At 31.9% G+C, this 20,533-nt stretch overlaps 2 protein-coding genes across 2 annotated transcripts in view; both read left to right on the top strand.

Annotated features, from left to right (window-relative positions):
* The window catches only part of LOC113397075 (actin maturation protease), a 174,694-nt gene that overhangs the window by 69,451 nt on the left and 84,710 nt on the right, over positions 1-20,533 (top strand). The gene's annotated exons all lie outside the window — the stretch shown is intronic.
* Positions 1-20,533, top strand: part of LOC113397023 (uncharacterized protein) — an 88,856-nt gene that overhangs the window by 42,443 nt on the left and 25,880 nt on the right. The window contains exon 5 of the mRNA XM_026635166.2: positions 11,906-12,111. Within this exon, the coding sequence (XP_026490951.1) occupies positions 11,906-12,111 (206 nt within the window). The remainder of the gene's footprint in view (positions 1-11,905; positions 12,112-20,533) is intronic.

Below are 20,533 nucleotides of genomic sequence, written 5' to 3'. Positions count from 1 at the left end.
AGATATTTAATAGTGATTAATAAAATATTTTTTCAATAATATTTATTTTGCCTACGGTACCTTGGTTAGGTTTTACTATATGAAGGCGCAGTATAGCGAAAATTTGTTCCTACTCCAATTCGAATAGTTTAAATCGATATTATTTTATACTAGGTAATACCCGCATCTTCGCCTGAGGATAACTACAAATTTGTCAATATATTTTAAATGTTCTTATTTACTTTATACTAGAATATAGTACACATAATTGTCGATTATTAAAATTAAACACTGTTTAAACTGTTGTGTAATACTGTAAGAATTCACTTCGTATCTCACTGTGAAATGTTGACAACCTACGATGATATACCATTTTGTATTATTATTATGTATGTGTATCCTATAAATTTTATAACTGTTATAGTCATACAGACAGCTCAAAACATAACACAACTACATATATATTAATAATATAAAGTAAAACGTCCAAAACACGCTGTATGTTCCGATATAAGTATTATGTAAGTATAAAAACAGTTTTTTTTGTGTACCTACAGCTTAACATCATCCTGACAGAGACATTAAAAATCCATCTTGATATATATTGTACTTTTATACAGAGGCGGATTCAGAGGGATGGGGGGAGGTGTATTTTGTCTCAAGCCCCCCCTAAAGCATCTGAGTTCTTCCGTGATAAATCTTAAAGTGAAATTGATTATAATAATTATTTGTAAACTTTTTAGCATGTAATACGTTAAACAAAATAAAAAATGTGAATTTTTGTATTCTTCAAGCAGGGCTAAGGTCCTCCCAAAAGGATAATCGAGATCTACGACTGATTTTATACATATTTTCAAAATATACACAGAAATCTATTTACGTATAAATCGTAGTCAACATATACTGAGGTAGTGATCTTATATACCAACTGTCGATCACCGCGACAGGTGTCCGAACTGTACAAAAAGCTAATCACTTTAATAATTGAAATTCAGTGAAAGTCATTCATCACGTTCGCCCAAGAGGTCTTGATACTTTCATTCCATCCTATCAATTATCAAGACTGATCTTTAACTGGTTCTAGAGATTGATATATTTTTAAAGCAATATTTAACGATTTGAAAATTAAATCGTAAGTTGAAACCAAAATATGCTTTTCAATTAGGTTCTTATTTTTAATGTTTTATTGTTCAAGTCAGTAATTTTCATTAAATGTATAAGTATTCATTCAGAATGATGGAATGTGGTTTCACTGTCGAGAAAAATGATGAAAAAACTTTGCTCAGAATTGCTCTTTTATGAAGATTATATTTAAATAGACTTACTTATTACGTTAAATATAAATGAAGATTGAAATCAAATATAAATGAAATTTATTCTAATTAATTATTTTCATGTTTAAATGTACTTACTTGTAATACTTAAATTTTATTTAATTGATAATTATTGTTATTTTTATCATAAATATAAGATTTAACTTTGGGAATTGTAATTGTTTTCATCGTCGTACTAAAATTAAAAAAAATATTATATCATTTATACAGTCATTGAAATTTATACACGACATATTTTTATATAACGAAGGTTTGGGTATTAATTCGTTATCAGACATATTTATTTCCAAAAATATAAGTCTCGTCGTTTTTGTTCGTATCTTTTTCTTAATGTTCAATCAATCCTGACACTTTTCGATTCTTTTCTTTTTAATGTCATACTAACGTTGCCAGCATGTATGATAAAAATAAATAAATCCTAATTAAACTTTTTGATGCTTTGACATACATATATTTTCTGTTTTCTGTTAATCGGCAAATACATTTTATAAGAATTTCTTTTGACACATTTAGGTTCCTCTCCAAGTTATCGTTACCGCAGACAGGACCTAAGTATGTACTTAAACATCTCATATTTTTAATAGCAAATACTTTTACTTATTTTATTTTAAAATATACATGGAATGAACTGAAGATGTGAATAATAAGTTAACAATATTCTGTTTAAAGATCATGAACTTAAAATCGTAATCGCTTGCCACTTAATGTATGAAAATTACGTCTAGTACTTCAATGAGAAATACGAAACGTCAAATAGACACTTCTACCGTCCGTTACTAAAACGAATCAATTTTTTAACAAAGATCTAAAATATCTATTTAGAGTTATAAGTGACATAATATTGTCTTTATTTATTCTAATATCACACATCCAACACGAATATAATATAACGAATTATACGTCTACAAATATAATCTTTACACCCGAACAAGTTTAGCAATTTACGAAGAGTAACAAAATCATACACCCGATAAAGTCTCTTTCAACTTATGATCGAATTCGATTTGTTGATTGCGAAACTTAACTATGCCCTTCTTGCTCAGTTGGGCATGTAACACTTACTCGTAGCTGAATATCGCTGAATATAACACGCAGTGTTTATGTGATCAAATGGCGGATAATTAACGTTTCGAACTTTCAAGTTCATCTTTGACTGACCCGTTGAGATTAGATGAATTATTCGTTGATTTAACAACAATTACGCAGTTTACAGACGCATTGAATTTATTAGCATTGGAAGGTGTAATATACAAATTAACAGCACGGTCGGTTGACTCGTTAGTCTAATTGCTATTTCATAAAGCATATTCATAGATCTAGAGGTATTTTTTAAATAAGTATACGGACCGGCAAATGAGGCGACGGTAAGTGGTTTCTACTGCCAACAGACATTGGTATTGTATCAAATATAAACCATTCTTTACTTCTCCAATGCACCGCCTCAGCATCTATAAATTGGGTCCCTTGTGCCTGTAGTTATTCTAGCTTACTTAACCTTCAAACCGCAACACAATAATAGTACAAGTATTGCTTTTTGTCAGTAGAAAATCTGATGAGCTAGTGGTACCCAGGCAGACTTGCGCAACTACCACCTGTAAATTAGTCATTGTAATTTTATTATTAAAACAGGCTCTATGACTTATAAAATATCTCAGTACCTCTAATGTATAGATAAAAATCTCTGCAAATCAAATGAGATGCCCTTAATTTAATCTTTTATAATTGTTAATGTAATTTAATTAATTAAATGATTGAATATAATATTTTAAGCGTATTCGTAACACAATTTCAATCCCATTTAATTTAATAATTAGTAATCAAGTTTAATGGTTCTTATAGTATTAAAAATTAGGGCTTTTTAAAATTATAATAACAATATAAAAAGGTAAATAAGAGCAAAACTTTCGGCCGGCAGTTAAATAACTTTGTAAATCCCAGAATTATTGAGTTTTTTTTTATATTGTTATTGATATATGATTTTATATTTACATTGAAAGTTCTATAGTTACCGAAATAAAGGACGAAGGACGAAGAATTCTAAGTATCAACAAGTGAAACAAAAGAGGTAAATGTTTGTAAAGTTACTTTATATATATATGACAAAGTTGCTTGTCGCAGCTTGTTTTTCAAAAAAAAAATATGACGTCAGCATTGCTGACGTCACGAATGTCAGGGTTTGGTTTTCTATCCATCCTCGAAGGTATGAAATTAAACTCAGGAAATATTCTTCTTTGATTTATTCCAAGCTGAGGAGGTCTGATCGCTTCGACGGCTCGAACAAGCCTCTCCATACCGGCGGGCGATGGGCCTTTTATCAAAAAATTGGGTGGGAGAACTATTCACTCAATATAACACCTATTTATGGACGCAAAAAAATTCAGACTAATTTAACATCTCAGAATTCACTAAATATTATTAATTTAATAATCAAACAGTTTTCAATCATTAAAATAATCATTTTCGGACACATGTTTTTCTTAAATACGTAGTTTTCCGCCGACATATAAGTATATATATATATACATATGGTTAATCTGAAGAATTAAATAAAATACTAGCGAACAGTACGGAACAAGATAGTGTTACATTAAAAAAAACAAGTGAACAAAAAGTGATGGTATATTTTTATTCCGAGCATGTCGTAAAAGTCAGCAAAGGAAAATATTACGTTTCGGTGGTTTCCACTGTTACACGTAACTTGAGTTTGTTTTGTTTCACCGTCGGTTCATTAGCTTCGGAATAAAGGGCGGATGAGTCGTTAACTAAACAGATAAACTAAGCGTGAGTTTTAGATGATTTTAACGCCGGATGAGTTATAATTTTGATAGTTCTATTTAATGAGAACGTATTTCAATATTCAGGTAACTAAACTTTATGATATAAATTTTTGTCAAAAATAAAATTGAATCGCATAGCGTTTTTTTTTTTCTGGACGTATTGGAACTAGGGCAAATGTATTTCAATTTGATATCGACTTTTTAAACATCTAGACTTTGTTAATTTTTTTATTTATTCTTTATGTTTATTTATTAATTATTAATAAAGACTTTAAGCTTTTTATTGAACTTAGTGTTATGTTAATATCATAATAACAAGCAAGTATCCGAAAAAGGCAATCAGTAGGAAGGACACAAAAATCGAGTATAATTTTCGAGTATAGATATTTTTTAGCAAACATTTTCTTTTTTTTTAAATCGTATATAGTAACGCGTAACACGTCTAAGACGTAGAATAAACATAGTTCGCACGTGACTTAACACGAATCAAATAATTTATCTGACGTTCAATCAAGCGGAAGACATTGATCTGTTCGTCACCATCTGAAGCCTCGGATATAGCTTCTGGTGCTAGATTTCACGCTTATAATAATTTAAGAATTAATATATGTATCAGAATATTCAATGTTAATTATGATATAATGATAAAATATACCTTACTTTGTATTATAATTAGTAACTTTATAATAACTCTGTAACCCCCTGCTTTCCGCTTAGATACGGCACAGAGAACGTTTTTGGGCGATGGTTTACCCATATATAATAAGATACCGGAAAATATAATCAAAATACCATTTAATAAAATTTTAAAAGTTTTGTAAGACTAAATTAATCAATAAATCTTATTATTCATTCAAAGAATACTTTTTGGAAAAAAAAACGCCTGGATTTATACTCGGGTTCCATCACAGGACTGATTGAATATATACATAATATTGAACATCAATGTAAATCTGTTTATTTTAAAACAACCACTATGCGAGTTTGTTGCCGCTACTTCTCGCTAGAGACTGCTTTCCGAAACGATAGAGTTTTAATATTAACGATTCAAAAATGCTGTATTCTAAAGTTTACTTGAATAAAACATATTTGATTGGAATAACACAGGCATAATATAATATAGCGCTAGAAACAAGATTAAATCGTCTTATAGGGAAGGACCACGACGTACGGGCTACAGAGTATTTTTTTAATATCAGTTATTTTATGAAAGAAAATATTCTGAGAAAGGAGAATATTATAAATAATTTAATATGACATATTATAAAAAAAATGTATTAATTAATCCAATAAATCGTCCAGTGACAAGAATACATTATTTTAACGGAAGATTGCGGGCTGAAATCCGGGCAAGTATCAATGAATTTTCATTGGTTTATTTTTTATTAATTAGGTAAGCGGATTCGCTAATGGATCACCTGATGGTAACCGGTCACTGGTCTTAGACATTGCTATTGAAAGAAATATTAAATTGTAAAGATGTTACGTCGCTCGTACCTGCAGTTACACCCGCTTACTCATACTACGCCTTACCAAGTGTTTATAATTTATCTTCACGGTGATAGTGAAGGAAAACTTTGGATACAAATCTTACACATGTAGACCCACTAGACTGCATCGGAGCAGCGTGGTGAGATAAGCTCCAAACCTTATCCTCAAAAAGAGAGAACGCCTTAGCCAAGACACATTTGCAGCGAGACATTTGCAGGTTAATACTATTTACTACAAGAGAGCCGAGATGGCCCAGTGGTTAGAACGCGTGCATCTTAACCGATGATTCCGGGTTCAAACCCAGGCAGGCACCACTGAATTTTCATGTGCTTAATTTGTGTTTATAATTCATCTCGTGCTCGGCGTTGAAGGAAAACATCGTGAGGAAACCTGCATGTGTCTAATTTTAACGAAATTCTGCCACATGTGTATTCCACCAACCCGCATTGGAGCAGCGTGGTGGAATATGCTCCATACCTTCTCCTCAACGGGAGAGGAGGCCTTAGCCCAGCAGTGAGAAATTTACAGGCTGATTATGTTGTTTTATTATACAAGTGAATCTGTTTTAAAACATATTTAACAACTTTTAAAAACCAACATTCAAGTTATCAATAAAATAAAGACTTCCAGTGGATCTTAAAAGGAAAATTGTAATTAGAAGCACATGAAATAGTAAAAGAATATTTAGTATGAAGAAAGTTAATATATATGATCTGCGAGAGATGGGACGCGAGTTGCGTCACAAGATTCTTAACGGTTATAAATTGTCATTGATATGAGGAAAAAGCCTGTGGTGCTGACACGACGATGGATGATAGGAGATAATCATATTACTAACATGTATTACGATTCGATAAAAAAGAACTAGATATTCGAAATTCAAAATTAAAATACAGAAGCCAGTAACAAAATAAAAATATATGTAGGGTGCTAAAAATGAGATCCTACTATAATTTTGGTTTCGTAGTCAAAAGTGGTTGGTAGACTTGGTACCTTATTTTCTGTTTTGAGGCAATACCTCCTCAGTATCCGTTGACTATAGAATTTTTATTGTTTTTTTAATGAATACATAACCCAATAAATACTAATACTTTGTATTGGGTAACGGAGCTGAAATAAAGGGATGAAGTTAATTTTAACAAAACTTATATACCTAGAATATTTTCGGTATGTTTCGGTTAGACTAGCCATCTGCGCAGGACATATTATATTGAATGCACGAAATACAAGTGCACACTTTATTCAATCACTCAAATAATTCGATAGACGGCAACGGCTTCTCGGCTTCGAGCTACTACCCAGAATGTCTCGTCATAAAAACTCAAATTACTAATAATCCAGAACATCGGAGTCTACAGCGTTATAAGCTAGCCATTATAATTTAAAAGAACCATTTATTAATAAATTATTTCCAACATTTCAATAAATAACGAGATAGAATCATACATACGTCATTCAATAATATTTTATATGTAATGTACAAAAATAGTCGACACGATTATTCTCCTTATATCAGATATTATGTTTGTAACTTTTTACAAACTCCACATAAATCTCTGGAACGTCCCTAATTTCATTTTTTTCGCACATAAATCTGGATATATTTCCAATATCAGAGTAAATCTTCGTCCATTCATGTGTAAGAGCCACGGGCAGTCTCTGAGAGCGACTTTAGTAGGATTATTGCGACAAAAGTTATAATAACTTTACAAAACTTAGTTGTTCGAGTAGAAAGCGAGGAGCGGATAATATACAGACTATTTAGCTTGGAATTTATATAATTAGATTTACTTTACGTAGCATTATTGGAGTTGTACTTCGTTTGGTGAGTTATGAAAAATGTTGAGAGTGAATTTTTATGATGCGCGCGCACAGGGTGACATTAAAACTATGTGACGAAATTGCCCGCTAAGTCGCCAATCAGTGTCAACTTACCTTATCTTTCTTGTACAATGTTTATTTTATTACAAATTTAAATTGTGAATGGAGAAAGAAGTGAGAAGTGAGTTAAGAAAAATGAAACAATTAATATTATAATAATAATAACGATTTTATTATTATCAATAAGTAGATTATTATGTTATTGTAATAAATTAAAAAAATATTTTAATAACGCCAAAGAACTTCGCACGCGCGTACATAAGTTCACGCACTTTTATTTATATTTTTAGACGGGAGACATTAATTGGCGCGTCTTGGGTGTAAGACTGTTTACACTGTCATACTCCCTCTCCGCCGCCGCTCTCTACTACCTTGTCTGTGTCACGTATACTTTATACTTCGTTAGTAAAATGTGCAGTACATAGTACATACCCACGTGGGTAGGAACAGATTTAGTATAACAGAGCAAATTATTTAGATTAGTAAGAGAGAGAACAATTTCGTAAACTGATGTATTGATATACGATATATTGTAATCGAATATGTTTATAGATAACGAAGCCCAAGATTCAATCAGTTGGTAAAATTAATTTGAGCCCCAGACAAGAAATTTTGGTATTTTATGCATCAATATATATAATAAATAAAAATATATATTTATACATAAATTCGTTTTAATAAAACATCTAGTTCCAAATTTGTAATTACAATTCATCACTTATAATCAAAAAACGTGACAACAAAAGTCTTCATTGATTCTATACCTTCAAATTATACATAAAAACTACCGCCTGTATAGAAATGAAGCCTGACGAAAAAATTTAAACGACAAACATGAATGGACAAATACGGAACTGATTAAATTTAATATATTTTCTAAAGTAAATACTTATTTTTACAAATTTGAATACTTTGTTAAATATTTTTTATTTTTAAAAAAGGTAGGCAGACAAATGAACCACGTATGCCCATAGACGACTATAGGAATTATTAAGTTTTCCTTAAATCATCAATATGCCGCTAATCTTGAGTACTATGATGTAATATCCTTGTGCCTGTAGTGACACAATATAATTGATAACATTTTTTATAAAACTTATACATAAAATTGTTCATGTTGTTAATTTTAATACTTTGGATATTTTAACCGACTAATTGATTCAAGATTAATTTCGATAAATCGCTCTGAGCTTTTAACTCGTACTTCAACAGCAAGTAAAATCAGTTTACACGGAACGTTTATTCCAGTTGCTCTCTCTCTCTCACGTTGTAGATTTTTATGAAGGGTTCAGTGGGGCTCGAATCAATTTACGATGCAATTTGTGAGCTGCGGGACTACTACATGTAATAACTGAGACGAAAAATGTATTTTGCAACATATAATAGACTATTAAAAAGGGTGTTATCAAAAATACGAAAAAAATCCTCAAAGCTCTCGTAGACTTATATACATACGTAGGAATATTTTATACTAGTCCTAATGTGTATGAGGAACCGAGGTGCCCTAATTATGAAACGCTTAAACTAGACGAAACTCTAAACTCGTGTTTGGCGACGAATAACCGCTGAAGGTATTTTTATTAATATAATCTTTTATATATTTTTTTCTTAACAGACTTTTAATTTAATATACTATGTCAACATGATTAACGTGACCACTGACTATCGGGTGACCCATTTGATAGTTAGATACACTATAAGGAAATCCTTACGTTATAAAGGATAGAATATATCCTTTATAACGTAAGGATTTCCTATTTATTTTAAATATAAACTGCTAAATTACTGTGATTGAAAACACCAACGGATAATAATAATTATTATTTTTATTCCATTTGACATTATTGTCTTGTCGATGGACACCTTTTATCTGATCATATTACTAGTAGTATGTGTATAAAATCAGATAACAAAATATACGTAATGCGTGAACAATTTCTCCTGTAGAGAAAAGTAATAATCGGCTAATATTTCACAGATGTACAAAGGTTTTGAAGCTTATTCTACTCGTCGATACACAAAATGCAGGTCACGTCATTTTTCTAGGTCAAGTATATCCATTTGGATAACATTATAAGTGCGAAGAAAATCTACGATCGACCGACGACGAGGAAGACTCCGACATGTCATATTCCCCTTATGGCATGGCGCAAGCTAAATAGGTCTGAAAAATAACAATTGATAATAATTATTTCTAAATACTCGAAAATTTTAGTGAGAATATAATACAGACAGCAGTTCACTTGGTGGTAGGGCTTTGTGCAAGCCCGTCTGGGTAGGTACCACCCACTCATCAGATATTCTACCGCTAAAAAGCAATACTTAGTATTCTTGTGTTCCGGTTTAAAACCAGTGTAACTACAAGAACAAGGGACATCTTAGCTCCCAAGGTTCGTGGCGCATTAGTGTGATGTAAGGAATGGTTATTATTTCTTACATCGTCAATGTCTATGGTCGGTGGTGACCACTTACCATCAAGTGGCCCATCTGCCTGTCCGCCTACCTGTTACATAAAAAAGCGGGTATGTCCAACTCGCTACCGCAGCCCATATAATTAATCTAACGCTTGTTATCGTAGTCGCAAAATAATTAAATTTATCTTTTTTAAAGAGTTCCAATATGAACGGCAAAATAGAATTTTAATCTATATGGTCTTCAACACTTCCTACTGACGTACAAGGCTCCTCACGTCAAGGCGCCTAGGAGGCATTGTCAGCCTCGGCCTCTCCTCTCATCAACCTCGGGCACTCGGGCGACTGATTAAGAGTCAGCTCAGTGTAAGCGATTATTTGAATCATTGAAACATAATAACAGCGCGCAGTGTGATGTTGTAATTAAACATTCATATCTTTTCATTTCAATTTATTTTTCATTTTTAATAAAACAATGCCATTCATTTTCCACTACAGAATATATTTTCAGGTTCGCAGATTCGTTAGGATTATTTAAATTGGTTCTAGAAGAGTACAAGTTTTGCAATTAAAAATGTTTGAAGCGACAAAAGCGACGGTTTACGATTTCTTGCAGACTCAAAATTAATTTTTTTTATGTAAGCCGGAAACAGTTTTGTTCCTGAAATAAGTCAAAAGTTACATCTAGTTCTAGTATCACAAAATTAATTGTAAAAAAATATTAAAAAACTTCGTCATTAGAAAATTCTCGTCTTAATAAAAATAAATTATAAGTTGTTTTTTTAATGGTGACTCGTCTATTATAACAGTTCACAATCTCAAAATAATTATATGTATAGATAAATAAATAATAGGTGCAGTTGATAAAAATAAATGACTTGATTTGGTATTTCTTAAAATGAAAAACACTTCCTCTTCGACAGAAAAAATTCTCACCTAAGTCGAAGATATCTCGAGATAATACGATTATCATTACTTTTAGATTTTAAGACTTCAAGAACAAAAGACATTTTAATTCTCATTTTAAAGTTTTATGAACTGGATAACAAAATTTTGAATAGATGATTTGAGATGACATTGCAGCGTCGCGCGTCGTGAGGAACTCGAAAGTTTTCTAATTAAAACGTCTTTAAGGCGCTTTAATAATGACGCCCACTTTCGGAAGAAACTAACAAGAGACATTCCTGAATTTGCAAAAATTTAGTCTTCTTTAAAACAATTAAGGTAGCATTTAAAGTATTAATGATTTATTTATTATTTATTTAAAATATCAAATCATAGTGCTGTTAAATTGTTTGTAATTAATCATGCTCGGTGTGACAGCACGTTGTCCACTGGCTCGTGGTCAAGTGGTAACCTTATAAATCTGGAGAACTGAGATCTTAGGATAGAAACGAGCAGAAGGGTAAGCCTGACGGTAAAGTTGCCGGCCTTGAAGGAACCTACACTCGTTTGAAGACTCACCTTTTTTAGCGCTCTGGGACAACCGCATGAAAATTATTCGACAACCTTTTTCTGTCAAGAAATTCTCAATATTCATTGACCCTGCGTTAAGGGACTCTTTTCGGTTCTGTTAGATAGCTGCCCTCTCGAATTATGATAATAAGAGAATAGTTCCGCGGTTTAGTGCCTACATTTTGCACTATAATATATATTAACATAGGCCATTGTCGCTGAAATCACAAGGAGCACATTACAATCTTACTTGTCAGAACTTCAATTTTTTTCGGAATTAGTGTCGGAAAGAATAATATTATTATAATAAATTATTCAATTTATTATAATAATATTATTCTTATATATACTGGAATATATATTCATATATTCCAGTAAATTCTTAAAAGCACATCTGTATTTGTAATACCCATAGTATTTATTGGTGTAAATAACGATAAATGGAATGTACATTTAATGCCACCTCCGGTTCGAAACGTCAATTCTTTTGAGAAGAATTGGCGAGAATAACAAACTTATAATTTACATTTGTACATAAAAAAAATTGTTATAAAATAATATTATTTTTATCAAACAGGATGCGTCGGCCAAATGCATGGCCACTCAAAAGCACCTGGTGAAAGAGAGCCCCGATATGCTGGCTATCTCGACCTGGACGGGGCAGGTGCCAAAGCGCCCACCTTTGCCACCTAATGCACGGCTCTCTCAGCTCATGGCCCTCGGCTCCAGGAGGGACCCCGGGCATGTCGTATGGATGCTTGCTAAATCGGATTCGGAGATGAAGTAAGTAAAGAACTCGATAATCAATATTTAGTCTATCGAAAAATCACAAATCTACAAAAAATAAAGTACAAAATGTGCATGTAATGGACCAAAGCATAATTATGATTTATGTGCATACAAAATCATAATGTTATGCGCTTATGTCAATGTAAATAGTTTATAATTAGAAATGGTCCAGAAAAAAAAATGCCACCTAGCACAGAACAAACACAAATTGAAAAATGTTCTTAAGAAATAAGAAATATTCATAGGCGTTTGAGTATGGCAGTGCTGGTACCGACCTAAAAAAAATTTCGACCTGTGAATTAGAATTTAATTTAATTTAATTTAGAATTTTATCTGTGTGTGTGACTGAATTTTGTTTGCCTTTCCGTAAATCCTAAAAAATATTTTTTTAGGTCACTACCTGTTTCTAATTTTGAAGTCGGTTTAATTCTTTTATAAATTATTTTTATTATTATTTGATTCACCTCGTATGTTCTACGTACTTGTAGTATGTTTGCGTTCTATCGATCCCAAATCCACCCCCGGGGTAAAGAATTCCGCGTCCCTCCATATACATATTCCCCACACCTCTTCCCACATTCATTTACTGAACTAATACAGCTATCTACTGATACAATCCTGATCCCTGGTCTATTGTTGTAGCCAATACCGAACCTCATATAACAATTACATTACGCGTAATGTAAGTTGGCTTGTTTGAGTTGTAAATCTGTAAAAAACAAGATTTTTTTTTTTTTATTACATTAACAGCCTGTAAATTTCCCACTGCTGCGCTAAGGCCTCCTCTCACTTTGAAGAGAAAGTTTGGCAGAATTTCGTTGAAATTAGACACATGCAGGTTTCCTCACGATGTTTTCCTTCACCGCCGAGCACGAGATGAATTATAACGATTAAGCACATGAAAATTCAGTGGTGCTTGAACCCAAAATCATCGGTTAAGATGCACGCGTTCTAACCACTGGGCCATCTCGGCTCAAGGATAATAGACTATATTATATACAAAATTATCTAAGATATTCTTGAAAAGTATCTCTGTATGCACCGCTAATATTATTTAAAAACAATTTAAATATAAATAAATAAAAAATCGCTTAAACAAACGTCATTCTCGAAACATTTTACTGACATAGGTACTTTGGAATACAGTAAAAATTGTTGCATTATGTCGGATTCAGAAAGTACACGTGTAAAATTCATTTCCACGTTTTGATTTCAGAAATTGCCGTCAAACGGATATCTGTTCGGTTCAATATATTTGATTTATATTAATGTTCAAAATTTTATATATATTTCTTATATCATATAATATATTGATGATTGGATCTAGTAGGCCTTTGTTGCAGAATACATTGATTATGTACCAATTTGGAATTAATAATAATATTGCTATTGCTCAGCTATTCAACTTGTTTGTTATCAGCTTACGTCGCGTTATTTATGTTTCCTTTATTCCTTTATTATATTTTTATGTATTTTAGTCTCTATTTCATATTAAATAAGATTCAAGGTCGTACTTTGATGGTACAACATTGATGTTTTCCTCGGTTTCACATTTCCAACTAAGGTGTTTTTTTTATGAAACTGCTTGGTTTTGTTTTGCTTTCAAAGTTTGTACGACTTTTCCTTTTCTTTTCTAAGCATTTATCCATAAAGTCATTCGAGTTGTCATTTTTTGACTAACTTTATTATAAAATCTTATTTAGGGTACATCACTGCGGTAACTACAAAATGACGTATATAAAAAATAGACTCCAATTTTAAACTTCAACTAGTCGTAGATTATTTGAAAGTTTTAGCAATAAATGTTTATAGTTTGGGATAAATATTAATAATATTTAACATAACGAAATAATCCGCTTTAACTTAAATATAAAGTATATTCACTGGAAAATCCTATTAGAATACACACAATAAAACAAAGCGGTATTTTCGAGATAACTATCAATTCATGATTATCCTAACCTATTTGATTATTTACGAAACATACTGTGGTAAATATATCAAATCATCAGCTATATACTTTAGATACGTTAACAATGCGATGTGAAAATACATAACAATTTATATAACATATCATTACATATTATAAAACAAAGTCGCTTACCGCTGTCTGTCCAGGTGCATGCTTGGATCTTTAAAATTTCACAACGGATTTTGATACTGTTTTTTTAGTAGATAGATTGATTTAAAAGGAAGATGTATATGTATACTACATGCATAATATAGTAGAGAAACACTGATTATTTATTTTAGAGGTTTCTAAGTGATGTCGTAAATAAACACTTTTTTTGCGCTGACATTGCAAACGCTGGCTGAACCCTACGAGGTAGATCAAAATAATGTACTACAAACAAATCCACGATGGTATATGTCTATCTCTTAAGGATAACACACAATAACCATTTTTTATGCTTCACTTTTTATGAGAAATAATGGCTTATTTTCGAAGCGATTTTAAGCAATACAGCATTAATCCTTATGCAATTAAATACATTGTGCATTTAATATAATAAAATATATAGATCAAAACGGCCCTTTTCAGCATGTAATTTAAATGAATGTTTTCGAAGATATTACAGATTTAAAATGCAGGGATGATAATACAGATTTAATATGAGAGATGCAGGTATCGCTACAGATTTAAAAAGCTGTGAATGTTGTAAGACATTCTGAAGTATATTTTGTATCAGCATTGCACCCGTGCAAAGCCGGGAGGGGCTCGCTAGTTAAAGTATAAATTGTCTATTCCTATGTCATAACAATCGTATGATTATTTAGTGTCGATTAGTAAATAATTCTACATACGAGCTTTTGGATTTCATTGACACGTGACATCTGTACCCTGCTGACACAACTAACAGCCCTTAACAAAATAAGCGCTTTTGGATTTACAGTGAAAAAAAGCTTAACTACGCAGGTTTGTTTTTCAATTCAATTTTCAATATTTTACCTTAATTAATTGTTTTTGTACAGTTATTAATTTTGAAGTGTATTATTTATTAGTAGATATGTAACTTGTATACTATAAAGTCTCCCTAAGCATAATTGTAATCGTATTTACTATATTAGGAGGTGTTTGTAAAGGATTTTCTAAGAAAGAAGAAGAAAAATGAAAGATCGTTTATATATATATGAATATAAATATAATATAATATACATAATAATTATGAATTCATTATAGTTACTGTCTAAATATTGACCGTTTGGAATGGTGGCAAGAATGCTAGCAGCATTTTCCCGTTGAATCGCAATTCCGATCCTCTGGGCAATAAACGAGCCAGCCCTCCTGTCACCAGTGGAAGCAATAAGGCGAGGTGTTATGCTTTTTTTTATACATTTATTTGCCATATTGACTTGAAACTTGAAATTATACATAGTGACTATTTTCATGATGGAGATGCTGCTTTTTTGATTGAAATGAGAAAGGATTTTTGGTCATTTCAACTTAATTGATGTATTGGTAACAGTAACTTCGTTGAATTTAACCAGTTCCAAGTCGGGACTGACAGCTAATATTTTAATATAAGTATTTTTAATCTTAGTGGACGAGGATATCAAAGTAGTAGTGTTTCTATTCGAGACGATAAACACGGAAAGTTCGAATTTGGTTCATTGGTTTTAACGGCGTATTTATGTAAATTACCCAGTTTTCCCAAACACGAGATTCTTGATGGCTTCTCTTATTTTTGTATGGGATTATTGAATTGCAAGCTACTACGGTTCGTTGCTAGGCACGGTTTAATAAGAATCTTTTAGCAGCTTTCGTTTTGTTTTAATTTATTTATATTTCCCCATATAGTATATATAGACCATGATGTCTACTCGTAGGATGTTATGTTACTTGTGAGTGTAATTACACTAACAATATAAAGTATAGCTGTTTACCTTATAACAACAAGATGATACGCACCCGTATGAGCGTAGACCAACCCTATCGCCAGTAAAATGTATGTCTGTCTGTTTATTTACTTCAGAGGCAAATAAGAACAGACGCCAATGCCACGAGTATTGAACTCGAATAACTTAAGTTAGAAAATTCGTTCGTTTTACGCTCAGAAAATAGTAGTGAAATATTAAATATAAGTTAGTATGAAATATTAAATAAACGCAAATAATCTTACGCTAGTAAATTATTTTCTGTTATTCGAAATTATATAATCTGTTTAAAGTAATTCAAAGGATTGTTATAAAATAATTGATTCGGTTCCAAGGTATTCAAATAACGTTAATTCTATGAATCGTTAATATAAATTAGTTAAATTATTAGAATTATTGACAAAATAAGTAATATTATATATATGTTTTTTAATTTTATGATAAAAATATTATCCGTAAGTAAAGTAAATGCAAAATAGTATTGCCCAAAGGCCTTGTTCCTCTCAAGTAGTTTTTTCACGTAGCTTTTTTATACTTATGATTTCAACAGCTGTCATTCATGCAAAAATGGATAGAAATCGCAAGGGAATCTTGTGAAAGATAGCTATTTTGCAAACGTTTGGATGCTGATAGTAAACATTTTGATATTTAAAAGCTCTATTAAGAATCTTCAGTTTCAGTGTACAGCTCGTAGTGAAAAATTTTACGTGTAATATCAAATGCTTGGAGATTTATATGTTAGCTTAAAAACCGGTCAATAGAGGTTACCTGATTAAACGTGTACTGATATAGAGTTAGGTACTCGTTGTCAAAGGCGTAATAAAATAAATTCCGATTTTGGAAGATGATTCAAACAAGAAGAGTTATTTGTATTAATCACGTAAAAAATCGCCTACATTATGAGAAACAAAAATATATGCCGTTTTAACCAACATTAAATACAGAAGGTGATTATCGTTTAAGTTGTATTTTTAAAATGTTTTTTTTTTGGCTCAGAATTCGATTTTGAATTAATAAATGTATAGATTAAAATATAGTCTAGGAATTCGAGCTAACATTCATTAGCTTCGTCTGATGAAAAATACGGAAAGTAGGGCCTGAGATACTTTAGAATCATATTCTACTCTATTATAAAACTCTTTGTAAATCCACACGGGAAACGCCATAGTTAAATTTTTCTGTCGAAATCAAACCCCAAGTTGGTATCGTATCTAAGTAAAAGCCTCAAAGTACATACATATGTATATATGTCGATAAAAATGACTATATTGTCACCAAAATATCAAAAAAATAACTTTATCTTCAAAGTTGCTACTGTAACCCGAAATGAGATATATACTGTCGCGAACTTTTCTATGAAACTTTTTAAGCTCTACAATCTCTTGTGCAAACTTTTGATGTATCTGATAAATATTTGCTAGCGTTGCAAACGAAAGCACCCGAACGAGCGATTTTATCTCCGGCCATGTTGACGTCAATCTCGTAAGACTATAATTTATCATACCGATAAAGTTCTATATTAACTAAATTAGTTATTTCACGTGAAGTTACATGCAAATCCTGCTTTTTTATACTAATAAAATATATATACAAAATTAATGTAAGTAACGGCTCCTAAATGTATCACTGCTAAACAGAAGCCTTACCTTAACAAAGAGGAGAAAGGGATTTCAGATCTATTGTCCAACACACCCTGACACGAGTTGGTGAATATGTATGTAGCTAAACCCCGTACGACGCGCGGTCTCTCTACGATGTTTTCATCACAATTTTTTTTTTTATAAATTATATTTGTAGTCTGGCAAATAAACCACTTGACCGCTGTCGCTTATTATCAGCATTCCATACTGTACTGATACTGGTGCAAGAAATGTTAACCCTTCCTTACATCGCCAATACGCCGCCAATCTTGGGAATTAAGATGTTATGCCCCTTGAATCTGTGGTTCCGGCTAAAGATCACGAAATGTATTAATACAGAACACGAACACAATATATAGTAAAACAACGTTTGAACTCGCATTTAAGTTCCACGTGTTTTATCAATTAGGCCACTTTTGTGCTTAAAGCAATATAAATTCTCATCAATCAAAACTTTAAATCACAGGGACTTAAATTAAATGCTACAGTATCAGATTCAATATTTACATGCTATGTATATTAGCTTCATATGGTAAAAAGTTTCTTCAGATTCACGATCCAGGACTTATTATAGTGCACTAGTGTTTGCGCAAACACTGGTGCACTCTCAATTCCCTCACTCTTATAAACCGATGGAACGGCAAATGCCAACAAGACCTGAAAAGGTTCAGTCGCAAGATTAAATGCTTTAAAGGCCGGCAACACACCTGCAAGCCCCCCGGTGTTGCAGATGTCCATGGGCGGTGGTAGTCACTTTCCATCAGATGAGCCTCCTGCTCGTTTGCCACCTATGACATAAAAAAAAACGCTTTTCGTGCTTTTCAAAGCACGGGAGTGTTTACACTTTCAGACTCCGGACTGATTCTAAGATTTTTTGTTCGACCGAAAAAAATCCTGTTATCTAACGTATTATTAGACCGTCAGTTTCAGACAACTTCTCAAAGACGATCTTTTAAATTGAATACCAGAAAAGCAAAAAGATCAATCTTGTGTTTATACACGAAAAAAAACAAACAATTTAGTTGGCCTCAATACATGTTCTTCTAAAATTGAAGGTCCTCATAGGATTTTTTGTAAATGTTATCGAAGTTCAACCCAAGTTGTGTATGATTGGATTCACTTGCCCGCAGTAACGCATGGATAACATTGCTCTCTCGGGCTTACAACTAAGATATCTCGGAATAGATCACATTCTTGACTTTTCGCTCATAGAATATTAGGTAAAACAATATCTTAATTCATTGCATACTTGTTATAACATTTGTCTAGTCCGTGACCACTTGCTTAAACTTACGTACTTTAAATATTTAAAGTAGTGGTCACGGACTAGAAAAAATTATATCTGACAATGGTCTTCATTTCATACAATATAGCTGAGGAATTTCGGTAAAATTGTAATTTATCAAGACACCAATCATTGTAGTTAAGTTTTACTTAGCGAATTGAACGTACGAAACGTTCAATTCGCTAAGTAAAACCTCTGATTGTTAATAATTAAATCAGAATTATTTGAAATTGATGAAAAAGTGTTTCCAATCTTTAGATTAGCGTGGTGCCATTATTTCCAAACTTCTCAAGATATAAAGGCTTTTGCCCGCTATAACAACAAGCAGATCATAATTATAAATCAACGAATCATCATAAAAATATTTTCTAATTAATATTCGGTTGTTTTTATTTTCACAGTATTTTTTGTTTCATTCCTCATTGAGTGAAATTGTCTGAAGCCCATTGATTATTAAACTCACAATTTGACGACCTCCGTGGTCGAGTAGTGTGTACACCGGTTTTCATGGGTACGTCACTCCGAGGTCCCAGATTCGATTCCTGGCCGAGTCGATGTAGAAAAAGTTCATTAGTTTTATATGTTGTCTTGGGTCTGGGTGTATGTGGTACCGTCGTTACTTCTGATTTTCCATAACACAAGTGCTTTAGCTACACTTACACTGGGATGAGAGTAATGTATGTGATGTTGTCCAATATTTATTTATTATTTATATATTTATTACTGAATTAATCATAATATCACGGCCTCTTAACATAACCGTGTCAAATATTCATATCACTATTGATAGTTTATAATTCTATTAAGATGGTGACGCGCAAAAATATCGTAACAATATAATTACACTTATATAATTAATTAAGGTCGTACTAAATTGTGAAAGGTCATGGCGTCATGCGGTTAATGCCAGTTTTGTTTGTCTCCAAGCCCCTGTCACCGAGATCAGATATCCTTCGTCAAAGCACATTAACTTGCTTACAACTGAACGATGGTCGGACGATATGGGTTCAACTACAAAAATCCCTTAACAAGTCACGCTGCATGAATTATTGATGTGAAAATTAGAATTGTTCCGTTTCTCAACAATTTTTCTTTAGCCTTTGTATAATATTTATAATCTTACTTTCGTTATCTTTTGTTAATCTCGTATCAAATAAGAATGTTTTAAAAATACTAATCAAATGTTGACACATACATTTTTAAATCTTAATAGAACAAAATTGCTCGTTGACATGTTTATTTTTGTATTTTAATGTCGTTAATAGTTTTAAAAATATTATCATACTTATTATTTATTTCGAATATTGTGAACCGTTGCGCAGTTAGATTTATAAAAGCGGAAATAGACTTAATGTGGGTTTCGAAATTCACTTTCACGTAGAACTCTTATAAATAAATTATAAAGTAACGATTCAACAGTCTTACTTACTTAATAAAGTTACTTACTCTGTCGTGTGACCATAGCGTACATTTTCCATGGAGACTAACGAACTGAACTGAACGAGAGATACTGCAGCATATATTTGTGCATTGGCATGTTTCGGAGACAAAATGTATCCTATGTACTATTCGAGATTATTTTCTATCTCTGTGCTAAATCTCATTCCGATCCGTT

The sequence above is a fragment of the Vanessa tameamea genome, chromosome 19, assembly GCF_037043105.1.
Source record: "Vanessa tameamea isolate UH-Manoa-2023 chromosome 19, ilVanTame1 primary haplotype, whole genome shotgun sequence".
Taxonomy (NCBI): Eukaryota; Metazoa; Arthropoda; class Insecta; order Lepidoptera; family Nymphalidae; genus Vanessa; species Vanessa tameamea.
Note: the sequence above shows the minus strand (reverse complement) of the source record. Positions and strands in the feature narration are given on the sequence as shown.